Source organism: Hirundo rustica, chromosome 3 (assembly GCF_015227805.2).
Source record: "Hirundo rustica isolate bHirRus1 chromosome 3, bHirRus1.pri.v3, whole genome shotgun sequence".
Lineage (NCBI taxonomy): Eukaryota > Metazoa > Chordata > Aves > Passeriformes > Hirundinidae > Hirundo > Hirundo rustica.
Window position 1 is genome coordinate 74,367,374 of NC_053452.1, and position 25,571 is coordinate 74,392,944.

Below are 25,571 nucleotides of genomic sequence, written 5' to 3' on the forward strand. Positions count from 1 at the left end.
TTACATAAGTTTCAGTAATAGACTTCAGACTCTTTCTTGTGCCTTTATAGGCACCAGTTTTGATGTGTATTGGTTTTACTGTGGCTTTTTGTCATTTAAGAAAATACTTAAGACAGTGACAGTGAAAACCAAATGTTACTGCTTCATGTCAAAGGCACAATTCTAAGCACAAGATCGCTTTGCTGTTCCTTCCTCTTACTTGGTCTCTCTTTACTCTGTTTCAGACAGTCCATCTTATACTTGCCAAGCTGTATTTACTGCTACATCTCTCAAAACAGATAAATGTAACAGTGATTGGGCAACCTTGGTATTGGGGTGGGGGAGAGAGGGAAGAATTTAGTGTACTAGAAAGTTTCAAAGACTTTTAATTCAGTTGTGTGTTGATATACAAAAAACTATAGATCCAGTTTTATAGCTGTAATATGTTCAGTGAGCTCAATACCTTTGTGTCATGCAGTACGATTCTTGAGTTGGAGTCTTCACTTAATGTCCTTCAGAAACTGCATTGTGTGTGAGGGTATTATATGTAATGTAGCACATTACAGCAGTATTTTCTACACTCAGTTGTAAATGACCTAGCAAGTGATTCTAATGAGTTCAATAACCTACTTCAGTATTTTTTAAATCTAAATGGAAATTCAAAGTCTTTCAGACTTTAAAACTCTCTATCAGTCCTTTGTACTTCTTATTCCTGCTCAATGCCTCCAAACTCAGGAGTGGCTCATCCTGGTGATCAGCAAGTTAGACAAGAATGTCAGGAGACCTACAAGATGAAAACCAAACATTAAAAGGAAGCATGCAAGAGGAACAGTTGACCTGGAAGGATTGTATTGCCCATGCTGAGCATGAAGGGACAGGGTTATGTGAAGGGCATATGTGAAGGACAGCAAGAAAGGCTTCTATGGATGTACAGCAGAAGAAGAATTGGAGAAAACTCCAGCTAAATGGAACATGGTGCCTGATGACTAAAGGCTTGTAAAAGGCAGATGTACTTAATGCTTTCTTTGCTTTGGTCGTTATGGTTAGGACTGGCTTTCAGCAATCCCAAGCCCCAGAGACAAATGGGAAAATCTAGAGAAGGAAAATTCAATACTTGGTGGAATAAAGTCAGGTTAGGGAATGTGCAGACAAACTGAACATAATACAAGTTAATGCAATCTGGTATTTTCCCCCAAGTTCTGGGGGACCTGGTCAAAGTTATAATGAGGTCATTCTTGATTGCCTTTGAAAAGTCATGTTGATCCTCTGTGAGGAAACAAAGTAATTTTGCACATGGTACAAAACTGGGAGGTGTGGTTGACAGATCAGATAGTTGCACAGTCATTCAGAGTGACTTTGACAGACTGGAGAAATGGGCCAACAGAGATCTCATAAAGTTCCAGAGTTCATGCCATGTCCTACACAGGAGTGGGGGAGCAATTTTATGAACACATCCAGGCCGGTGGCTGGTCAGATGGAAAGCAGCTTCCCGGGAAAATAACAGATATTCTGGTGGAAAACAGATTAAATGTGAGCCAGCAACATCCCCTTCAGTCCAGGCTGCATTTCAGAAGGGTGTTGCCAGCAGCTCAAAGGAGGTGGCCATTCCTCTCTGCTCAGCCCTGGTGAGACCCATCTGTGTTCAAGGGCTCCCCTGTATGAGAGGAACCCACTGGAGCAATTCTGGCAAAAAGGAGTGAAGGTTATTGAGAGATAGAACATCTGTCACGTGAAGAATGGCAAAGCAAGCTGGGGCCATTCCATCTGGATATGGAAAAGCTCAGATAGGTGCAATCTGAGTACATTGTGTATTTATGTGTAAAGAAGACTGAGCCAGCCCTCAGCAGTTTCCAGTGAGTGCAAAAGAGGCAGTAGGCACACACTGCAATACAGGAAGTTCTCTGTAAATGTGAGACTTTATTTTTTTTTCCTGTGAGGGTGGTCAGACACTGAAAGTTCATCTAGACAAGCTGCAGAGTCTTCAAAGACTTTGAGTATCACCTGAGAGATGCTGGATATGTGTCTGTATGCAGTGTTCAGCAGACTCCTCTAGGTGACACTGATTTGAGCAGTGGATTGGATTGGTAGATCTCCAGAGGTGACTTCCAACCTTATCCTTGCTGTAATTCTGTGAAAATCAAAGCTAGTCTATTTTGATGGAATTGCCTATCTGATAGTTACTGCATGTATCAGTAAAAGATGAGCAAGGAAGGTTTTAGACACCATTTTGCCTGTTAGAATGTTCCTGTGTAATCATAAAAGATGACATTTTATCAGAAAATGTTCAGATTTTATTTTCTAGTGAAGAAATGCTAAGAAGCATTTTTCTTTTCATATTTTTATATGTAAAATTAAGACTAAAAATCTTTAAAATACATTGCCTGAATGTTAAACTGTGAAATACAATGAATCTCAATAAGTAGCAATAAAGAATGCCACAATTTAAGTTCTTAAAACTAGTATCAGAGAATCTGAAAATTGAAGTACTTTGTGGTATGAACTAACTGCTCATCTGCATATGATTAACTAATGAACTTATTAAAAACACCAAATAAAATATAGTTTTTGTCTCAGGCTTTTTTGTCACTGAGGATCTTCAATAAAAGTTGGAGGAAAGTAAATTTCAGGAGTCTCTATTACCATTAATATTTTATCTATGAAGACTTTAGAAGAATGATTTACTTCTGTTTGGTTTAATGGTCTTTTATAGCTGAAAAGATTCTATGCAAAAGGTGTCTACACGTCTGTAAAATTACTTAGTAACTATTTCGCACTTCCAAATACTTTTTTAAGCACAGTAAATTTTACAGGATGAAGATGCAGTCTTTTATAGTTAATGCAAATGATGCATTAAGTTAGACCCTTTTCCCAGAGTACAATTTAAATGTACTCAGAAGTCCAATTATCTTTGATTTAGATGTAAAAATTGCAGAATAACAGCTGTGCCTGCTGAGTGACTATTCCTCTGCAAAAAGATAGCTCATTTGAGCACAGTTGAGGACAGGTTGCTCAGGGAACATTTGCCTCTTTTGGATCTTTTTCAAATTTAACTGCTTCTGGTCAGTCGAAAATACAAGTAAATTACAAAATAGCATCAGGAGAATTGAGAGTTTATATCCTCTAAGTTGTCATAACAGAATATCTTAGGTTGTGTAGCATTTATTGTGATTTATTTGTGGAACAAACCCCAGACATTATACTTCAAATGAATGCTTACAAATATTGCAGATAATAATGCTAAATTTGACTGCATTTAGAATACACCTTTTTCTATACTACATCAAAGAAAAAATTTTAAGCACCTCCAACACTTGAAGAATCATTTTGCATGCAATAACTATAATAAAATGTAGTCTAATTTAATAAAAAAAGTAGAATATATGTAATATTGGTATAAAGTATTCTTATTATAGCAAAAATCATTTTGAAGTTATCATAAAGTGTCTAGTGGTTTATATTATAGCATGCAGTACTAGCAGGGTATTTATTAGTAGCGTATTAAATTACTAATATAGATTAGCATATATTATCTAGGCCATATGTTATGCATAGTTACTTATGTTACTTATAATTGAAATTTGAAAGGTGTTTTTTCTTTACATTGTAAGCTGATCTTAAAACTACACAAAATAATATGAGAATTAATCTTATTTGTCCTTCTGATAAAACTAATATATATATTTCACTGTTGATAAATATTGCTCTAATTTCATTTTACAACACCCTGATCATGGAGCTTTCCTAAATTTCCTGGTAAATCTCCTTCAGGGCTTACCTGTCTTCATTGTTAGAAGATTTATTTTTTTTAAATGGAAACCTATTTTAAGCCTGAATCCTAATCAAATTTTCCACTTTCCTTACCTGAATGTCTGTCTTCCCCAAGTCACTGCTATTTGCTCTCCAAAGTCTCTTGCAGTTGTAGTTATCTCTGTTTAGGCACATTTATTTTGCCTAAGCGTCAGTTTATTTAAACTTTTTGTAAAGGTCATGCTTCATTTATGTTTAGTCATTCTCATTTTTCACTTCTGGACTCTCAGTTGGTTTGCGCTTCTTAAAATAAGTTGCCCAGAACATAATGTATTGCCTTGAGATCATATTGCTGCTAAACAGAGTGCAAAGTTTATTTAGCATGTCCAAATAGCAGCATGTCAACTTTAAGGTTTCAATTTTTGCATCAGCAAAACATTTTTGGTTCATGTGCAGACTGATCTGCTGTTTCTCTTCTGCTGTCCAGCTACTGCCTTGCCAGTTGTTTTACGTCCTGCATTTGTTGGATAATTATTCCTAAGGGTCAGATGCATCTACTTTGGCTTTAGCCATGCAAGAGTTAGGCAACTGGTTTAAACTGGTTGCACAGGCTCATAGGGAGAACTCAACAGAGAAAAGACTTCTAAGGCTGATTCATACTTAGATGGATTAAATGAACCAGCTAGAAGGAGCCTAGATGTCTAATTTTGAGGGTGATTTTCTAAATTAGCAGGTAAGGTAGGCAAGATAATCCTATCCTCAGTGCAGAATCTTGAAATTATATTAGACTCATGCATGAATGCATCTGTTCTTTAACTTATTAAGACATTTTAAAATTCTTAATCCATCCTCCAATGTAATGTGTTTACAGCTCTGTCCAGCATAATATGAATTTAATGTTTAGTGGATATAATCTGTAGTCAATTACTAGGATTGCTCATGAAGATATGCAATGATATTGAGGTGCATAGACTCCTGTGAAACTCTGTGTGATTTGATCCTTTCATTACAATAGCAAACTATTGATATATCCTCTTGGTGCTTGAAGAATCCTGCTGAAATCCAAAGGGCATGCTAGTTCTTAGCTAATGTAACCAGAGAATCTGACAGTCTTGCTGTAGGTCTGTTACAGTCATCTTCAACACTGGTTATCATTAACATTAGCAGACATAATTTGCTCCGGAGTGTAAACTTGAAAGGAAAATTTCGTGAAATTGCATTTGCACGCAAGCAAATGAATTGGTGTTTGAGTTGTCATCTTGTAAACAGGTGGCACAAAATTGACTTCTAAGGCAGTATCTGTTTAATATCAGCATCTCAGCTGAACCTTTTTTTTTCTTCATCTTTCACTTAGTATGGCTCCATATCAATGATTTACATTGACTCTTGAAAAAACCTGATTGGAAACAAAAACACAAACTTGCTCCCTCTTGCACACAAATTTGTGATAGAAGATAACTGTTGAGTAAAGGCGTGCGAAAAAGGATATTTGAAACAAAATGTCACTGTTGCCCTTTGGTCTTTTTCACATAATGTTGGGTTAATCCACATCTTGGGTAAGGCTTGACAGGAGCAGAATGGGGGGAAAAATCTGGCTAATTTTAAAATATAAATAAATAAATCAAAGGTTATCATTATGTCAACAAAAGTTTTTATGAACCTTTTAATATTTACAGTTAATGAGATATAGAGGACCCCTATGATGAGTCTTAAAAGCATACCAGTATAAATAAATTGAAAAAACTGGGAGCTGAGGTAGCCTTTTATCTTTGTCTCCTGAAGCTGTGCAACCAGAGCCTAAAGTTTCCTTGTAGAACAGAGGAGTAATCACTTTGAAACCCTTCTCCTTGCAGCTATGAAAGAAAAAAGAAAATGGGGGAAAAAAAACCCAACAAACCTTACAAACCCACAATTATGAAACCAAACCACCAAGCAAGCAACAATATTGGATTTCTCAGAAACTTCAATTTCCAAAAAATCTTCTTGTCCTTTTTCCTTGTAAATTCTTAAACAAAATAACAATCTTACCCCAAGTATTGCTATAATGATATAAAAAACATACACAAATGTATTCTACAGTCATGTTTTTGCTGTTATTCTGTTATCTCTGTTAGATATGAAAAAGGGGCTAGAATAGAAGGAAATGCAAAATAACACTGGGAAGATTTGAAAACAAGCAGGCTGGATGCAGTGTCTCAAGAGACAGGCGCTTGCTCTAAGTTGTCAGATTTGATTAAGGGAGCTTTTGGCATCAATCAAACCTGACAGTAGTATATCAGAGGTTAGTAAAAGTGTAATTGGTGAACTGATTAACAGCAAAGAGGAGAAGAGGGTAATGTTTTGGATCAAACTCCTTTAAAATATTTAGATCATTATTTAAACTTGAAGTCTGAGTAGCTAATTATATATCTTACAGTATAAGAGATGAATTTCACAAAATCATGCAAGCTGTTCTTCCTTGCTATGGTTTTTAAAATAAGATTTGTACTGACTTTAAACAGACTGTTTTGTCATGGGAATAAAGAATACAGGGAGCAGGTGCTCGTATCCTATTACTCAGTATAACTATTGCGATTCTAATATGCATTGTTTTCTGTAGTTTCATCTCAGATTAATGTAACTACTCCACATGAAAACTATTCCATATTCTTGTAGTAAGACTATAAAAAACTTTAGGTAAGGGCTTTCACATGAACAACAAAAGGAAATTACTAGTTTTACTGTCTTACCTAGTTTATTTTTACTGTGTCAGTCTGTTGTATTGAGGCCTAAAAGTAGTACTGGAATTTCTGCATGAATTTTGTCATCTCTGGGACATCCAGGATTGTGCAGAAAAGCATAAAATTTTAAATCTTCACATATGAACTTAAATCTGTTAGTCATAATTATGTAACTGAGTATGCAACAAATAAAGTAATATTGAAAAAAATCTATTCAACAGAATGTGTCATAAGTACCTTGCTCTGCTGAACAGAGTTATATTGCTTCAGTTAAAAAGTCGTTGGATATTTTGAGTTCTGAGTGACAGCTGTTACAATCCCTTGTTGATTTCTGTTGTTGATTGACAATTGCTGTTAACTTTGGTGAGTTACTAATTGCTTCTAATAAGCATCAATATAATGCACTCTTTTTAAGTCTTCCTAGCATGATAAGCTCAGTCTTCTATGTTCATACTTCTTGTAAGTGTAGTTTTATTATTAAATGATTCTAAGATGCGCGCATATATATATATATAGATATATATATATGTATGTATGTATGTGTGTGTGTGTGTGTGTATGTATGGTCTTGTATTTCCATTACTTTAGACCACAGATGCATGTTCAGATTTGTTAGAACATCATCTGTTCAACTACGCAGGCATACTGCTCATCTGCATATCTTTGTATGGTAAGGAATCTGCTATACTAGAAACATAATTCTGTTTTAACTGTGTTAAACACAGCATCAGATGGTTGTTTCTGATCTATGAAGAGCAAAATACTTGCATTCATTATTTATCACTTCCCACCTCAGATTCTTGTTTTGAATTGATGCCCTCTGCTTTACTTTCTGTATGTTTATTCCACTCCCTGCCTGAGCTCCAGCTCACGAGGTTTTTTTTTTTTAAATGCTTGAATAAATCACAGAGTAAGAGTGCCATAAAAAAAAGGAATAAAACCAGCATTATGAAAATGACTTGCAGGTTGCTGCTCATGTAACATGTTTTGATGGAGTTTTACCTCAAAGAATGCCAGGCTGGTAATGTGTCCCTCATGGGCTGTGATATCAGCTATCTAATATTAAAAACTGTGAGAAACTCAAAAATATCACTTATTAGAAGGGAAATATTTTCAAATTATATGAAGCCCCAGCATAGCAGCTCTGCCTACAGAATTGCAGAGTATGCTGCATTCCAATGAGTGTGTGCTCTGGGTGGATGTGTGTAGTTGTGTACAGTTTTGTGTGTCTCCATTTTTGCGAAAGTTAAGATCTTGCAATGAGTTTCCTGCCAGATCAAACCACCAAGACAAATAGTTACAGCGTGAATTGAGTAAACTGTGTAGGTTGTCCATGCCCCTTGCCAAAAAGCTGTCAGAAGATGAGGAGCTCTGGCTGTGACTGAGCAAAGCTCCCTCTAGGATGAGGTATGGGGAAGTTGTAGGTGTGTGTATAGGAGCAGGAGCATAGATCAGTAGCAAGGTGAAAACAATAAAGATAAGGAAGTTCTACTGATAGAAATGGACAGAATTAGATCTTTGAGGAAGTGTCTTTAAATAATAACAGTAAAGCAGCAGTGGCTAGAGCAGAATTCTTTATTGCTATCCATTCGTGGTGAATCACTGTGATAGAGACAAATTTACTACAGAACATAGAAAGGGACTGCTTCCATGCCTTCCAAAGCTATTAGATCCTTAGGATTTGTATTTTGTACATATGTTGTTTTTTCTTTAACTGTATATACTAATGAATTGGACCTTAAAATTGTTTCTTCTCCAGCATCACTTCAGAAAACACTTCTGTTTGAAAGTTAACTGAATTCCCCTATTTTGAATGATGCTTGATTTTGTTGCATTCAATTTTAGTAAGAAAATTCCTTCTAATCTGCAAATGATAAAATTCTTTCCAGTTGTATCTAATAATTGTTTTATGTTGTTAAAAGGCAGATTTCTAAAATACCAAACATGCATTTTCCAGTGCATAACATGCACTAAAATACCTAACATGCATTTCCAGCATAAATATTTCAGTTGATTCCAGGTTATAGTTTAGCTGTTTCTGTCTCTTTGTGTCCCCATAGTTTAGGCTTCAATAAGACTTCTTTTGTGCTATTAACAAAGTGAGTAACTCCAGCATCATTGGTCACAGAGCAAGAGGAGCACAGGAGGAAGCCTTTAGACAATAGATGCTCACATAGCCACAGGCATCAGAGTGGTTTTTTGTATAATAAGATTCAGTTTTCCTTTTTCTTACCTAAGTATACTGTTACATACTTAATAGAAAGTGGGAAAGGTACAAAGAAATGTTAATGCAAAATTAAAAAGAAGTGGCTGTTCAGAGGATAAAGTAAATAAAGGATGAAGTTACAGTAGAAACGTATTTCTTGCAGATTTAATCAATGCTTTGAGAAGCAATATTTTGAACTTCACAGAGAAATATAAAATAAATGGAATATTTTCTGTTTATTTATCATAATTCTGATGATTTCAAAGAGGAAGTGCTTTTATATAGGTATGTTAAATATGAAAATACTGTGTTGCAGGTGTTAGGTGACATATGGTTATGACATGCTTCTGGATCTTGATCCAGCTCTGGGAAGATAATTTCATTTTGGAAACTTCCCATAACATACAACTTTTATTATTGTGATCATTTGGCATCCACAATATTTTCTTGATGCAAAGGCCTCTGGATTTGCTCATTATAACCTTGAGTTTATTCTACAGTTTCTTTCTAGAAAGAATGATAGATTCTATTGCTCAGCATGTGTAATAGTATGAATTAAACTCATATGTCAAATGTTTAAAAGTATGTGCATGGGTACCATCCTATTCTATATTTTCACTATTTTGATACTATAAAGGAACCATATTTACATCTTACACAAAGTAAAGGCATTACACTGCTGCTGCTCTGTTTTCAGTATGGCAGCATGCAGGCTTATTTTTGGAATGGTGGTGATGCTCAGAATACCCAGTCTCAGTACAAAATACTTTTCTACTTTTTATGTTACAGAAATCTGTGTAACCAAATATTAAAATACTACATCCTCAAGTGCCAGACATGGGGCTTTTTCTTATCATCCTAGTTAGGTTTAAGCTGAGATCAGAGTCAACCAGTACTCTATACCTGATCTGATGATATCTGGCACATAGGAAAAGTGATCTAGGTCTATTCTGATTATTTTATGGCAATTATACTGGTCAGGAAGTTGGGGGTGAGGTAGGGTGTGTTTCTGAGTTTTGATTTATTGTTGTGTATATGAAAGGGACAGCATGTCAGATGAGTGACAGACGAAGGCTAAAGTGGCTGAAGACAGAAAAACTGTTCACAAAAATGGTCTTGAAGAACTTAAAAGCAGTGAATTTTGTAGTATGACATGTTGTAACTGAGTTTTTTATGTTCTCTGTTCTGAAGTATTTTCATGGGTGGTTTGTACCTGTTGGAGTGTAAATTTGAGGGGATTACCATAGTTTTTCTAGGCTGAGAGTGTGTGTCCTAATTATTGAAGCAGAAAACAGATACTAGTCATGAGCAAAATGTGTTTGGGAGAACTTAAAAGTAGCAAAGAGATTCAAGGAACTGACAGTAAGCTATTGAAAACATAAACCTTCAAGGCTGTGCCAACTGCTAGAAATGAATGTTGGCCCTGTAGAAATTAAAGGAAGATCATTTGAGTTTAGTAAGACAATAAGCTTTTCAGATTCAGAAAAGCCCCAAACAATGACAAACACCAGAATTTTCAACATGTTGATCTTCTGAAACTGTGGTGAAAATGTAACTTCTTTTTACCATGAAATCTGGCTTCAAAGGGGGCTTAAGAGAACTTGACAAAAATACTTAGCAAATCATGCAGCTATTGAAAAGTGCAGTTTCATTGTCTCTTGAAATTTTGATGTTATCATATAGTGTTGTCCTTTTGACATAATTTTTCAAAGCGAAATAATTAATTTTTTTTCAGTTCTTACCTGAATATTATGTAAAACCGTCTAGGGATATGTTAAATAACCTCAAAGGTAAATGACATAATTTTGAGTTGAGATATTTGGATTATTTCTTTTAAACAGGTAGCTCCTTTGGTGTAACAGTGAAATTGAGTGGCAGTGCTCACATAAGACAGAAGACTCTGTGAAAAGTCAGTGTGGAATAAAAATAATAATCCAAAAAACATTGGGAAAAGAGAAGTGTGTGTGCATAGAAAAACTTAACTTGACTGTAAAAATATTGACAGTTAACCCATTTCTATTCAGCCATATCCTAATACGAAAACCAGATTGAAATATCTTGCATGAGTTGCAGTTCATTAAACAAATGTGACACTTTATTTTCTAGCTATTTCAATAGTGAAAGAGGTGAAGTGGTGAAATAGCAATATAAATGAACACACTTCTCAGTGTGCTGAGAATTCAAGTCCATGTAAAAGAAGAAAATATTTAAAAGATTTTTTTAATATTTGGTTTTTGTGTCCTTCTTCTGCCCCCAAAGAAAAAGCAGAATCCTTTTCCTGAATGGAGTTTTGATTTTAAAACTTAAAAGATAAAATATATTGTCTCTGAAAATTATTTATAAAAAGAAATGCCACTGCTGCATTTAAAACTAATAACTAACTCATAATGCTGTTTGGTTTATTATTTTAATTGAAAAAAATAATCTTTGTTATTCTTTGCTGATAACAATTTCTTTTAGCTGATATTTTTAAATAACATTTTATATATTTGTATTCAATTTATAATTTGCAACTACAAAGCTGATCTGTTTGGATGGGTTGAGAATTCTTTTCCCCAGCTGTAATTTCTATCTGAAAAATAAATGTAATATTCTCTAGCAAAACATTCTCTGGAGATCTCTTTTCTTACTTAATATACTGTCTCATTTAGTATAGCTTTTAATTCAGGTCATTGCATGCATTGCTATTTTAAAACAAGATCAAAGTAAAACACCATTGTAAGGGATATTTAGTCATCACTCAGAAAAAGAAGAATTAATGATACAGTTTTAAATATGTATCCTGATAACATGACTGACATGAAAAAAAAGCTGTGATCTGAATGTTGTCAATTTAGATTTAGCAAATTAGCTAAGTAGCTTGCATTTGTAGTATTTCACACCTTAAAGCCTTAATATGCATCGCTAAATATATTTCCTCACTGTTTGCTAATTAATGTTCTGTGGAAGTACAGCTGCTAATATTTTGTGGTTGATACGGCTCATTTTAAAGTGCTAACAGCTGCATCTGTAGTAGTGTTACATTCCAGTTCATAAATTGTGGACATACATTTTTACACCTACTATTTTGTACAAGCATTTGAAAAATCTCTATTTGCTAACAAAATGCACCCAGTAGTATTTAAACAAACCATGAAAATACCCCCTGAATACCACCACTCTCTGAGACAATAGTGACTCAGTGAGTCTTTCATGTGTAAAGTTTTAAATGCTGCAGGAAATGAACGGGGTTTTTTTCTGTAATATCACAAAGTGTCTTCAGGATTAGTTCTTGGTGATTAGTAAAGACTGATATATGGTAAAATAATTGGACTGGAACAATATTGTATGACAGTGCAAAGAAAGAGAATAAATAAATACTATTAGAATATATCTTGTGGAGAAGACCAAGAGAATAGAAAGTATTCATAAATATGTTTTGTAAGAAACTTTTTTTTTTTTCATATTTTGAAAGAAACATCAACAAGCAATCCAGGATGGTCCTGGAATGTGCTTCATCCTCTGTAGATAGGACTTGGAGGAGAGGTGCTTTGCTGTACCTTATAAACAAGGAGGAACTTGTTTGAGATATCAAGATTGAAGACAGACTTGACCATAGCAACCATGAGATATTGGAGTTCAGCATCCTGAGGAGGAGGAGGAAGAGATCAGGAAGGAAACTCATAACCCTGGACTTCAGGAGAGCAGAGTTTGGCCACTTCAGAGATCTATCTGCTTGGAAAAGTCCCAAGTTCCAGCAACTGGGAGAAAGTGTGGAGCAAGTAAAGTGTACCCTTGGTGGAAGAAGATCAGGTCTTAAAAATACAGGGGACACATATGTCCATAGTCTGATTTTCATCCACAAGTGCTGAGGAAGCTGGCTCCTGTCATTGCAGTGTCACTCTCAATAATCTTTGATCAGCTGTAATAACTGGGAGAAGTGACCAAAGACTGAAGAAAGGCAAATGTCACTCCTGTCTTCAATGAGGGCAGGAAGTAGGACTCATGGTCCTGGTTGGTCAGCCTCATATGGGAAAGTGATGGAACAGCTAATCTTAAAACAGTTTCCAGATACATGAAAGACAAGAAAATCCCATCATGAGTGGTGTTCTTGGCTTCACTAAGGGGAAGTAATGCTTGACCAGCTTGATAAATTTCCAGCAAGAAATGGCTGGCAAGTAGATGTGGGAAAAGCAGTGGATATTGTCTGCCTGGATTTTGGTAAAGCCTTGGAGAGTGTTTTCTGTAAGATCCTCATAAAGAAGCTTGTTGATGTATGGGTTGCTGAGCAGACAGTGAGAAGAGGCTGATAACAGAGGATTGTGCTGTCATATAAAGGGACATTGACTGGTGGAAGTTGGTCAATCTGTTTTACCGGTGTAAGGATGAGGATATCAAAATGTACAACTTGAAAGTATGCCTCAGGGAGAAAGGATTTCGTATGGAACTGGGAACTATCAGGTCAAGCTTAGGTATGAGGGGATGGTCTTAGCTGTTTACTGCACTGTGAAGAAGGTTAGAAATATGTTATCACAGATGATTTTAGTGAAACAGACCCATTAAATGATTATAGAAGTAATTTGTTCTGGATAGCTTGTTCAATGTTTTTATGTGGAAAATTTAAACAAAAGGGGCACAGTAGTTTGAAGTTATTAGTTGATGTTTCTATATGGTTTTCCATTCTGAATCCTACTAATGGCCATCCAACACATGTAGATGCAGCAAACTGTCTGCTTCATATATAAAGTAGGTAAAATTTAAGATAACTTTTAAGTTCTACATTGCATTTTCTCTGCTGTATGTTAAATTACTGTATTTTTATAAATTTATATATGCTAATTTTTTTTTTCTTCTTTTCTGCTCTACTAGATGCTTGTGACTACTCCAGAGAAATGGGATGTAGTGACAAGGAAGAGTGTTGGTGATGTAGCCCTCTCTCAGCTGGTAAAACTTTTGATCCTTGACGAAGTTCATCTGCTGCACGAAGACAGAGGACCAGTACTTGAAAGTATAGTAGCACGTACTTTGCGACAGGTAAGAGAAAAAAAAATCTTCAAAATAATTTTGTTTTGGTAAGGGTAATATGCTTAGACAATTAAGTAGAAATGCTTAGGCTGTTTGCAATTTATTTTACAACTGTTCTGTTTTAAAGCTGAGTATTCAGAATGGGATTTTTTTTTGTCTTCTACCTTCCTTTCTGTATTATATCAGCTATCAGATTCCTGAATGCATTGTTTATTACAGTGCTGTTTCCTTACTTATAATTTATTCACCTAATTTATTCTACTGTAAAAGTAACAGGAAAATTAAACATTTTTAAACAAATAATAATCATGCTAATGTTTTAACACAATCAAAATTGAAATTATTTTCTTACTAGGAATGCTCATTTTCAATTAGCAGTTTTCCTAAGAGAATTTCTTTTTTGTTTTAATTACGATTAGTGTCTTAAATCTAGGTAAAACTTTCAGCACTCATAGAAAAATACTATCTTTTTTGGCCTAGCATAAATGGTTCTTTTGTTTTTCCCCATGATTTAGTGTTATTTTCTAAATACCAAGATTTGAAATGGAAAAAAGGAGAAAAGGGATTTTTTTTTCCTTGAACCTTGTACAAAAGAAGAATTCAGAGTTAGGCAATAAGTAGATTGGTTTCAATGGTGAGATGTGCTTTTGCAAGTGAAATAAAACATGGAATTTGGAGATCGATTAAAAAAGAAGGATAGAGTACATTTTTTTTTTCTTGGTAAGGCTACACTAACCTTGTTGAGGATTTTGAATCATCTGATTCCAACTCCGCAAAGAAGAGAATGAAATGGATGTGTACTCTAACCCAGGACAGAAAGTGTAAAGTTCATGTATAAAGAACAATATAAGTAACAATTCTTTAGAAGAAGCTAAGTTTAGACTGCCTCAAAAGTTATAAATTTTAGCTGTTTGATGTTGTATTTTCTTTCTTAAATGGTTTTGATAACCTGGATTTCCTTAGGTGTCTTTATAGTAAAGCATCTCAGGTTTTAGCAATGACCATGGTAATAATTTTCTTCCTATCAGATTGCAAGACTTACTCATTTCTTACCATGAATTTTTGTGAGACTTGTACGATAGGCTTCATCTGTCCAAAATAGATGGTGAGAGCCATTTTATTTGTCCTACATTACTCAGCTTGGCATTCTGTTCCTGCTCAGTTTGGACACAAATCTCTCATAGATCCTTCCCTTTTGTGTCTGGCAAGCCTGCGGAGGTAACTTCAGGAAAAAATCTGAGACAATTATGTCTTGGGTACTGAATCCTATCTTTAGTACATTTATTGTATTATAACAGTATCTTGCTTCAGCACTCATTTAAAAAATAGCTCTTAAAATAAGGTGTTTTGATCTCCTAGAATTTCAAGGTTTGTTTTACCTACCGAGTTGAAGTTTAATTCATCTCGAGCTGAAGCTACTGAGTTGTAACCCTTCCTTACGTGAAACAATTGGGAAATAATGCAATACACAAATCTTGAAACTGACCATCTCACCACCTTATTTATTCTAATTTGATAAGATAGATAGTAATGGAGACCCATATGTCTCTTTACAAGTAGGTAGCTTAGGAGTGGAAAAATTTACAGTATAAAGGTACACTAAAAAAACCCACAGTTAAAAAGAAAGCAAAATTACTAGTAGAATTTTTTTTAGAATTGTGTTGTAGAAAACAATTGCTGACAAAAATATTTCAAATTGCAAGCCTCACAGAGAGCCTGGGGACAAAGAAACAGGAGATGTTTTGTACAGTTGTTTTATTTTTTTAATATGAAAACAAATAATAAGAGGATTACTTTTTAAAAGTAAACTGAAATGTTATACTTCAGTGTCTAAGCTTGCAGGCATGGTTCTGTGAAGTTTGCAGTATACATCCACAACTATGAAATTACTGGAACTTTAACACAGTCAACAAAAAAAGATGACATAATGTTTCTGATTTCAGGAGAATATCCCTGGAGTTTAGTGAAAATATTGTTATAGTTGCTCAAAGTGTAAAAAAAGTAGTATCTAGTTTTAATATTACTTTGTGAGGGAAAATGTTGTATTTCCTTGGTTTTGTTCCTTACCCATAATTCCATTTTATGTATTTTGATACAAATTCATAAACGTCCATGGAGAAAAAAAAAAAAAAAAAGCCACCAGGATATTCAGCCATTCAGCCCATCCCTGGAGAATGTCCTTCTGTCTTCAACGATTTCAATCTCCTCTCCAGCCTTCCTGAAAGTAGTTATAGAACTTACTTTTTATTGATATCTATAGAAGTATCATACTTGTTCAGTATTCATGCACACAGGAAGTAAGAATGGTTCACTTATTGAAAAATGGGGAAAAAAACCCCAAGGATATTATTAATCTGAAATATCCTTACGTCAATTAGAGCACTGCAGTAATTGCTTAAATCAATTACCTGATTTGTATACTAGTTTAAGACATCCAAAATATTGACTATTTTTTCTTAATTTGTATTAGAGGGACAAGTTATTCAAAGGAAAATCAATTGCAGAGTAGTAGTCACTAGTTCAGACTGGAGGCTGTAGTAACTGAGATCTATTCTGGTAAATAACATTGACATTTTCCCACTTTCTGTACTCTCACTTTTGGCTCCTACAGGAGACAGTGCATTCAAGTTGTATAATTTTTGATCTGACCTGGAACAGTCATTTCTTGTATCACTTCTAGAACAGAACTGTGATAAATTCCTTTGAATACTACTTCAGCCTTTTCCATAAATCACTAATAGTGACTCTAATAATGCATGTATCTGTAGTTCCATCTCCCTGAATTGCATGTGAGACAATGTCATGATTCCTGTGCCGGTCAGGATGTATAGTGTAGTGCCTTTTACGTTTTGGAGGGTTTGTCTGTCTCAGAGAAAAAGCATCTCTCTTGTTTTGTTGGAGGTATGAGGGGTATTTTGTTTAGATGGTATGAAACAGACAAAAAAGACAGTGGATTGGGGTTTGGGGTTTGGGGTTTTTTTCCTATTTTTAAGAATTAGTATTCAACTAGATGTTTGGGCCTACAGTTGTGCCAGAAAAGAATGTTTTAAGATCAGTATTGATATGAGGTAAAAATACAGCTATCCAAATGCATTCTTAAAGCAGGAATATCCTGATGCATTAGCAGGTCTGTCCTAATTTGTACCTCAAAATACTTGAATGATTGGTGTACTTTCCCCCAGATGAACACTGAGTCACACCACTTACTGTAAGACTTTAACACGCTCATTTTAACTTATGGCATTTTTTAGAATTAGGTTTTATTTAAACCTGGAAGGAGCATATATATTGGAATTGCTGACAGCTTTACTCATAGCAGAATGAAGGGCATATTTGTGCATGTTTGCACTTTTCAAATATTAGAGAATGCTTTTGCAAGTGATTTAAATTGACTTTGCTAAACATTTTGGTGGGAAAATTGCTCTGAGCTCTGTTATATACTGTAGGTATAACATCAAACAACTTATTTGAATCCAATTTATAGCTTTGATGTTTAAAGTTTTAGTCCAGAGCATAATGCAGATGTAAAACTGAAATGCTTAAACTTTTTAATCAAACTTTACACACTACTGTAATATACTAAGGTTATTAGCTTGAAAGAAGAAAATTGACAGTTTTTACAGGACACTGAAGTATTTTGTTATAATTATTCAGAGATTTTGATGACTTCCTTGCTACTTACGGGTATTTTTTTCACAAAAAAGCATACTGAATACTATAATTGGTTGTACACACCTACTCTCAATATTTGAATGATAAATTAAATAAAAGAAAATCCATATTTAAAGCTTTCTCAGGTTTTGGGATACCGAAGCTGCCATCTTAGACGTAAAAATATTGTTCTCAGCGCTGTCTTATTCTTCAAGTTTAAGTTTCAGTTGCTTTATGTTTTTGTATTAGATAAACAAAGTTGCTATTACTATAGGTGGGATACCACAGCAGTACAAGGAATACAGGAGATTCCTGGAATATGTACATGGATAAGAAATGCCTCCTCCAGGCAACAGAGGACTCAGCAAGGAGAGTTTCTATGCTGTACCTTTTACTCATCAAGAAAAGAGGGGCTTGTTGGGGAAGTGAAGATCAAAGGCAACTTTGACTGCAAGTGACCACAAGATGCTGGAGTTCTTCTTCCCCTGGAAATTCTCGTATTTCCTTTCTGAGGTTTCTTTTCTCATGCTACCATATTTAAGGAGCTTTTCCTTTCAGCTGTAATGTAGTTTTCTTTGCTCTTTCTTTGCATTTTCAATATCTGTAGTGTCTTATTATTTCCTCTACCTATTTTTTTCTGTCCCTTTTGTTCCCTCTTTTATCTCTTACTAGAGATCATTGGCAAACAAGGTCAGATGTTTCTCACCCAAATCCAAATGACTAATTGTTATCAAATCAGGAATTTTTATGTGCTTGGGATCCCGTTCTTGATTATGATAATTTGATCAGTTTAAAAAAAATAAAAAAAGTAAAGACTGATAGCTAATGACATAAAACCAGCTGCTTAGATCTGTGTATCTTGTGTCAAACGGTAGCTCACTGTAGTTCCTATGTGGGTCTTTTGGGACGAGAATGACAGTGGCATTTCATTTGGCTCTTCAGCTCTCATCTTGAGTGACTTCTTTTAGTCTTTTGTATCTTTGCTATTCCTTATATAAACTAATTAAGTTACTCAGCATCTTTTATTAAAGGATAAACCAAACAAGTTTACTGAAGCCTTCTGCAATATTTTTTCTGTTTCAAACAATAGTGTTGTGGGGCTTTTTTTCACTGGACTTTCCTTTATTCACAACTGTCTTTGCAAAATACGTAAGCAAAACTGGATATAGATAGAATTTTTGTGTTAGTTTAGTTCTGGAACTAAAGAGGTAGAGTGATTCTCTTGAGTTATGCAGTTCTATCCCTTTTATACCTTTTAGAACTGCATGTACTTAATTTGCTTACACATCTTCTGCGGAGCTTGCATTCAGGTACCTGTTAGTTAAATCCTCAAACCTCTTTATAGTTACTGCAGCATTAACTCATTGCTATAAGAATATTTCCTGAGAATAGTGTCTCATTTTGCAGCTGTGGCCTGTTATAGAATGAGCTGAATGAAAAGAAATTTATTTCGAACGGGGCTATCAACCTAGATTTATCTGTATGGCTGGCACACATATCAGTTATATTAATTCTGCCAATCACCTGCCTTTCTTGTCACCATTTGTTTTGTACAGCATATCATCAATAAAATTATTGAATAGAGTTGGGCTTGGAAAGCAATTAAAGGAATCCCTTTTTAATGGCTGCTTTTCAGTTATATGTTCTTTTAAAGTCTGTCAGTTCATCAGCTTGTGATAAATTTAATACATGTTTTCTTGCTACTCTGGGATGTTATTTTTAGGCAGTATGTTGTGCAGCCATATGTCTAATGAGTCTTACATGAGTCTAAGTACCTTGTTATCTTTTGCACAACCTTGTAGTTGTGTAAAAATTATGTTTTTAAAACTACTTTTTTAAAAAGAAACCTAATCTCCATTGTTTGTAAAATGTTGTGTATCAGACATTTGAATTGATCTTCAGAAGCTTTTCTCTTACTGTGCATGGAAGGGATGTCAGGAATTCATTCTGCATCTCATTTTTTATTATTAATAGGTGTTTTTCCATTTTAGTGATACAACTGTGGAGTCTAAAATGTAATAGTGATTGGCATACATTTTGTGGTCTTTCATATTATGGTAGAGCAGTGAAACAAATTTTTAGAAAGGTTCAGAGGTATTTTTGTTTCTTAGTTTAAGAACAAAACAGTAAGCATAGCATGAAAAGGCATTCTGTCAGTCAGGAAAAATTGACACTGTGCTAGGTATAGAAATCTCTTAACACATATATGCAGGATGTCAATTCTTAAGACTAATGCATACCTAATATTTAGCTAAGGGAGAATAATATGGCTTCTAATAGTGCTTTCTGCATGGTTACGTTTTTTTAGTACCTCTAGATTTTTAAATATATTCTAAATGGAGGACTGAGATCACAGTATTTTCAGGGTTCATTGGATGCAGAGTAAAACTAATAAAATTACTTAACTAGGTGGTTGCCTGGTAACAAATGCATTCTGTGCAGAGTGAGTTGTAGATAACATCCTATATAGAATCTTCAAAACTGTATTAGTAATTGCATTTTTACTATGTACTTTGGTTTTGCAATTTTACTGTTTTTTCCATTTCTGTTCCTAAAACTAGACAACTGCACCTATGTGGACTTATTGACAATTTAACTCTTTCATTACTAGCAAACAATATAGCAGTAAACAAGTACTGATGAAACATTCTAACTTCCTGTTTAGTAATTTTGAATCATTCAATTCTTTTTCCATTTCTGTTTCTCCTTTGTTTTGTATAAATAGCACAGATCCTGTGAGAGAGTGAGACATAGAGCCATTCTGTGGGTAGGACAGTATTCAGCTAATAACAAATATGTAGAACTTCATTCTTACTACCACTGAACAGGGGACTCAGGAACCTAAGTTAAGAATTCATCTTCTTGCCCATCTGCACTAAAAACTAAGAAATGCTTGTGTCTAATTTTCTGAGTATATTGTCTTTAACGTACATCTGAAGGGCATAAAGACTGACTGTAGTGGGTGTGTTGAAGTGATCCTGGGTCATCTGAATATCAGATTAATTTCTAACCAGCAGACAATTCTTCAAAGATTAAAATGTGTAAACTTGTCTGCTTCACTTAATTCTGTGTTCAGGTTGAACAATCAGAGATATGTTTTCCAGCTTGATTGTAATTCATTCTGTGAATGTGATATTTTAATACATGGAAATGGGAAGGCTGCCAAGATCACAAAGTTCAGGAAGAACTTTAGAAGTCAGATAAAAGAGTATCTCTAGGCACAGTCTGTATGCTCTCAAGTGGCGGCTGTAATGCAACAAGATGATATGCAAATCTTAAAACCTATTAGGAGGAAAATGATCCTGCTATGATCAATTTACAATCCAGAGAGGCACTTCCCATACTTGATCCTTTATCCATTTACAGCATAAACACAGATGATGCTGATGTGGAAATCAATACTGGGTAGCTATCTTCTGATTATTTTTTCTGCATACGTGGAATTTCATGGTGTGGTCATCGTGCTCTGTGAGTGTGTCTGGTGGACATGCTGTCAATTCTCCACATGCCATCAAGAATGTTTCTGAATTAGATATACTAATTAGAGATGTCAATTAAATATAACAGTAGCAATTTTATTTCTCACTTCCAGTGTAACATCAGACCAATAAAACTTAGTAAGGCTTTTAAAGAACCCAATGTGCAAATACTCTCTTTGTTCAGGTTTTCAAGGAAAGCCTCATAAGTTTCAAAAGGCACTTATTATTTTAGTGGGATAATTAAACACGTATGAAGAATGAAATGCTAGAGGCTGTGCCTCAGTAGTGAAGAAAAGGCACTTAGCTGCCTACCACCGATATGCAATGTAACCAGAAAAATTTGTCATCCTAAATGTGTTATCAGTAATTTCTACTGCCATTTGAGGAAAAGATTGTGGGTTCATGGTTTCTTGTATATGAAGGCATAACCTCTAGTTGGGACTTCCAGGATCAAATAATAAGTGATCCAGTAGCTGGAAAATACTGATTTTTGAATGATCTGTATTTGCAAAAGGCATCTGTACACTTTCAAGGCTTACAGTTCTTTAGAAGCAACTAAGACTAAAAGATGTTAGTGTTTGCTCTTCAAAGGAAAGTCAGAAATGTAGTTGAAAAATGTATGCGGAGAACTCTGTTGTAAAAATGTGTTCAAATTCTAAAAACCATTATGGAAAATCAAGTTTTCATAGTGCTTGGATAGATAAATAATAGATACATAGTTAAAACTGAATTATAATCACAGGGAAAATGAAAAAAAAAAAAAAAATCATAATATGATTACATATTCAGGTAGTCTTGGTTTTTTATTTTTTAAGTTTAGCACAGTTTTAGTCAGTGCTGGTTTTATATTGCCATGTATAATTAAAATAATAAAAGCCCCTCGTTCTCTGTCATCATGCGGTGATGTGCATTAACTCACAGGTGTTTAGTTTACAGTTTGAATTTGATCTGGGCATAAAATATTTGGAAGGATTTTTATGATAACATTTTTTTTTAATGTAAGTGTACCTCTTTTTGCATCATCATTTTATATAGATATAGATATAGATATAGATATAGATATAGATATAGATATAGATATAGATATAGATATCTTTTTGGTGAGCAAATATAAAAGTAAATGGTAATAAAATAAAGACTTATTTTTATTTTCATGGCCTTGAAAAAACTTAAGAAAATCGATGGAATGATTTAGAGTCTTAATAAGTTCATTAGAAGGATGGAGTACCTTCCCCTTGAGAAAGGCTGAGAGAACTGGGAATGTTCAGCCTGGAGAAATGAAGGCACCTGGGTCATCTTACTGCCTTTTAGTACCTGAAGGGTGCTTATAAGAAAGCTGAAGAGGGGATTTTTATAAGAGCATGTAGAAATAAGACAAGGGGGAATGGCTTTAAACTGAGAGTAGGTTTAGTTTGAATATTAGGAAGGTGATCTTAACTGTGAGGGTGGTGAGGTGCCGGAATAGGTTTCCCAAAGTTGTGGATGTCCTATCCCTTGAAGTGCTGGGGCCATGAACAACCTGGTCTAGTTGAAAGGGCTTAAAAAATGTGCCCTAAATATGTTAATAATCTTAATTACTTGCTTGTGTTAACTGTCAGCTTCAGTTGTCACGTGGAGTGTTAATTTGGGATTTTTCAATAAGTTCCTCAGCTCCGGGGTCAGCTGCCAGGTCAGTGACATTAAATGGCTTCTTTGTTTTTACTAAGGTTTTGAAAGTGGCAATGCTCAGTAAATTTTAACTGTTCTCTAGGGACTGCTTTTATTTTAAAAGAAATCTTTGAAAAAGCATCTTACATTTAATTGTTGTAAAAATACATATGTCCATGGTTATTAAGCAGTGTTCTTGTTAATTGTTTAAATACTTGAAATGCTTTCTTGCCTTCAGATGAAACCGAGCATACTTTCAAACTAGTGCTTTGAGGCTCTTAAGAGATTTGAAAAAAAAAAATGTTATTGAATTTAACAAAATCAAGTAATGTTTTCCAGATGGGAGCTCAGTTACACTTTAAGATTGCTGTACTTATTATCAGGCAATTGTGAACAATCTACAGGATACATGTATCAGCAAATGTTAATTGTGCTTACGGGTTCAAGCTTAAAAATAAAGTGTTTAAACACTAAGTAAATTAAAACTTTTGCATCACAGATGCCCAGGTGCTGGCTGAGGGGGCTGCAGCGTGGCCTTGGTTAGGGATGGCTGGGGCTGTGGGAGCCCAGCGTGGCCGCTTACAGCGGGCTCCAGGCACCCGGAGGTGGTGGCACCTCTGGTAAAGCATGCTTAGGGAAGGGTAAAAACACTGTGCAGGGAGTTTTGTGATGGAAGAAAAACCGTGAGAAACAGCCCTGCAGACACTGAGGTCGGTGCAGAGGGATGTGGTACTCCAGCAGACCATGCCAAATCCAGAAAAATTCAAACAGACAAAAGAGGAAATGACCCACCCTGCACACCTCCCCCACCTCTCAAAAAAACCCCAAACCTCAAACTCCTCAAAACTGTGTGGTTGATGATGACTGTAGCCCTTAGGTCATCACATAATCCAGCCATAAAAAGATATGTAAGAAGTGAGAAAGATTCTTTGTTTTCTTGAAGAGCACTGCTTTTGTTCTCTGTAGATGAAAGACTTCAGAAAATGAAATCTTTCATGTGTCTCAGTTTGCATTTACGTGTCAGATTTTATTGTCTATGGGGCTTTCCTTTGGAAAACTGCTTTTGTGCAAGTGCAGAGTTGGTCTGCAGCTTTTCTGTGTCATTTAGTTGTTTGCAACCACAGTTTTAGTGTCCAAATTTTTGCCACAGAACATGTCCAGGCAGTGTACTGGTTTACGTTGTCTGCTATGGCCACTGTGTTTGGGGCTATAGTTCCTTTGAGATTTAGTTTAATTTTTTGGTGTGCTTCCTATTCTTCAGGTCTGGATTATGGTGTGGTGTTATTTTGTCTTCCTTTAGAATGCTCTTCATTTACATTTTAATCATCTATTTTGAAAACTTTTAATTTAACTTTTTAAATTGCATTCCTTTCACTTTAACTCAAAACAGCTGAGTAAATCAAAATCTGTATTCTAAGTAAAACCTCATATTTTTTAAATAGGATTAAGCCAGGTGGCATATACCAGCCTTACTCATCTTGAGTCGTTCACCCATTTGAGACTAGTTGAGGACGTCATATATGGCTTCAGTTACAGTGTCTAAAAAGCCTTTATAATAAAATTACTGTGAACTCTGGTTTTAAATAATTATGCTAGTTGTGGGCCAGCCTACGCAACTCCTAATGTTCCAGAAGGAAATGGGAAAATTCTTGTATACTTTGTTCATTCAGGTTCTTCTGTGTGCTTTCATTCATTTTGAAAATTACGTGAAAATACATATAATATGCAGGCTTTTGTATGGAACAGAACGTTTAGTTGTAAAGCACCATTTCTCTCCCTTATTAAAGGGGAAGGCATAGAAACCAAACATTTGAGGAATTAAAGATTTAAAAAATAAGAGGAAATTATAAGGAAATGCCACTTACAGAGAACTAGAATACGTTGTCTAAGAGAGTAGTGGAAGCAAAAACCTAAGACAGAGGAGTGGCACAAACTAGATTCCTTTTTCTTTCCAGAATAGTGGTCTGATTTGGACTAAGGAAGAAAAGACACCAAATCACGTGTCACAATTTTGCCTATAAACTGGGCTATCCCTCCTTGACAAAGCCAGTTTTCTGCTATTGTTCCTCCATGTCAGTTAATCACTAGCTAACCTTTTGGAGGGCAAAAGTATGTTACCCTGGTTTTTCTGAGCCTTTTGATTTTCTTAAATGGAGTCAGATCTTTTTAGTTATTGTACAATATTAAGAGCAGTTTTCTACCTTTCCCACAGATGTAACATAAACAAATCATTTGTTTTTCATTCTCTGTCCTTTGTTTGCATATTTCTAACCTGAAAACAATTGTAACTGACAATTGGTCTGGCCACTGAGGCTGAGAGGTGGAAACCCCAAAAAGCCAATCTTCTGCTAGACCCACAAATGTATAAAAAGTAAGAAATAAACAAAGGGGCTCTTCTCTCGGCTCTCTCAGCTGTGAGCTGGGATCGGAAGGACCTCTGCGAAAATCTCTTGCCTGTGTGTGACTGCTTTGTGTGTCTCGGTGACATAAATACAATAAAATAGAAAGATGAATAAGCAAGATTTGATACAATTGCAGAATGCACTGGTTTCTTCAATACAGTATAATAACTAACTCACGTGTATTGTTCACCTTTTATAGAAAGTATTAACTGTTTCTTTCACATTAATGTTTTATAAGGGATGTTTTAAAACTCTGTGCTTGATTCCTTGGCTTACAACACTTGGAAAATTTACAGTTTTCTGATTTTTTTTAATAGGTTGAATCTACTCAAAGCATGATTAGGATTTTGGGCCTTTCAGCTACATTACCCAATTATCTTGATGTTGCTACATTTCTACACGTCAATCCCTATATTGGATTATTCTACTTTGATGGCCGTTTCCGACCTGTACCTCTGGGACAAACCTTCATAGGAATCAAGACAACCAATAAGGTAAGGAATCGTGAATGCCAAAGAAAGGGCTGCTATTTGTGATCTCTTTATTTTGATTGTCTTCATGTATGTATGGGTATGGGATTCTTGTTTATTATACAACAGGTGATTTTTGAAGGTTTTTTGGTTTTGTTTTTTTGTTGGTTTTTTTTTGTATAAAGATACACATAATTGAAAGGTGCTTTAAGAATATTCTTTCTACAGTTTACCATACTTGTAAGCAAGCCTTGTTACAGTTGTGT

The 25,571-nt window shown here is 35.0% G+C and overlaps 1 protein-coding gene across 4 annotated transcripts in view; it reads left to right on the plus strand.

The window, feature by feature from the left end:
• Window positions 1-25,571, plus strand: part of ASCC3 (activating signal cointegrator 1 complex subunit 3) — a 254,871-nt gene that overhangs the window by 80,746 nt on the left and 148,554 nt on the right. For all 4 annotated transcript variants that reach the window (XM_040058833.2, XM_040058830.2, XM_040058831.2 and 1 more), the window contains exons 11-12: window positions 13,501-13,665; window positions 25,153-25,329. In XM_040058833.2, the coding sequence (XP_039914767.1) occupies window positions 13,501-13,665; window positions 25,153-25,329 (342 nt within the window). The remainder of the gene's footprint in view (window positions 1-13,500; window positions 13,666-25,152; window positions 25,330-25,571) is intronic.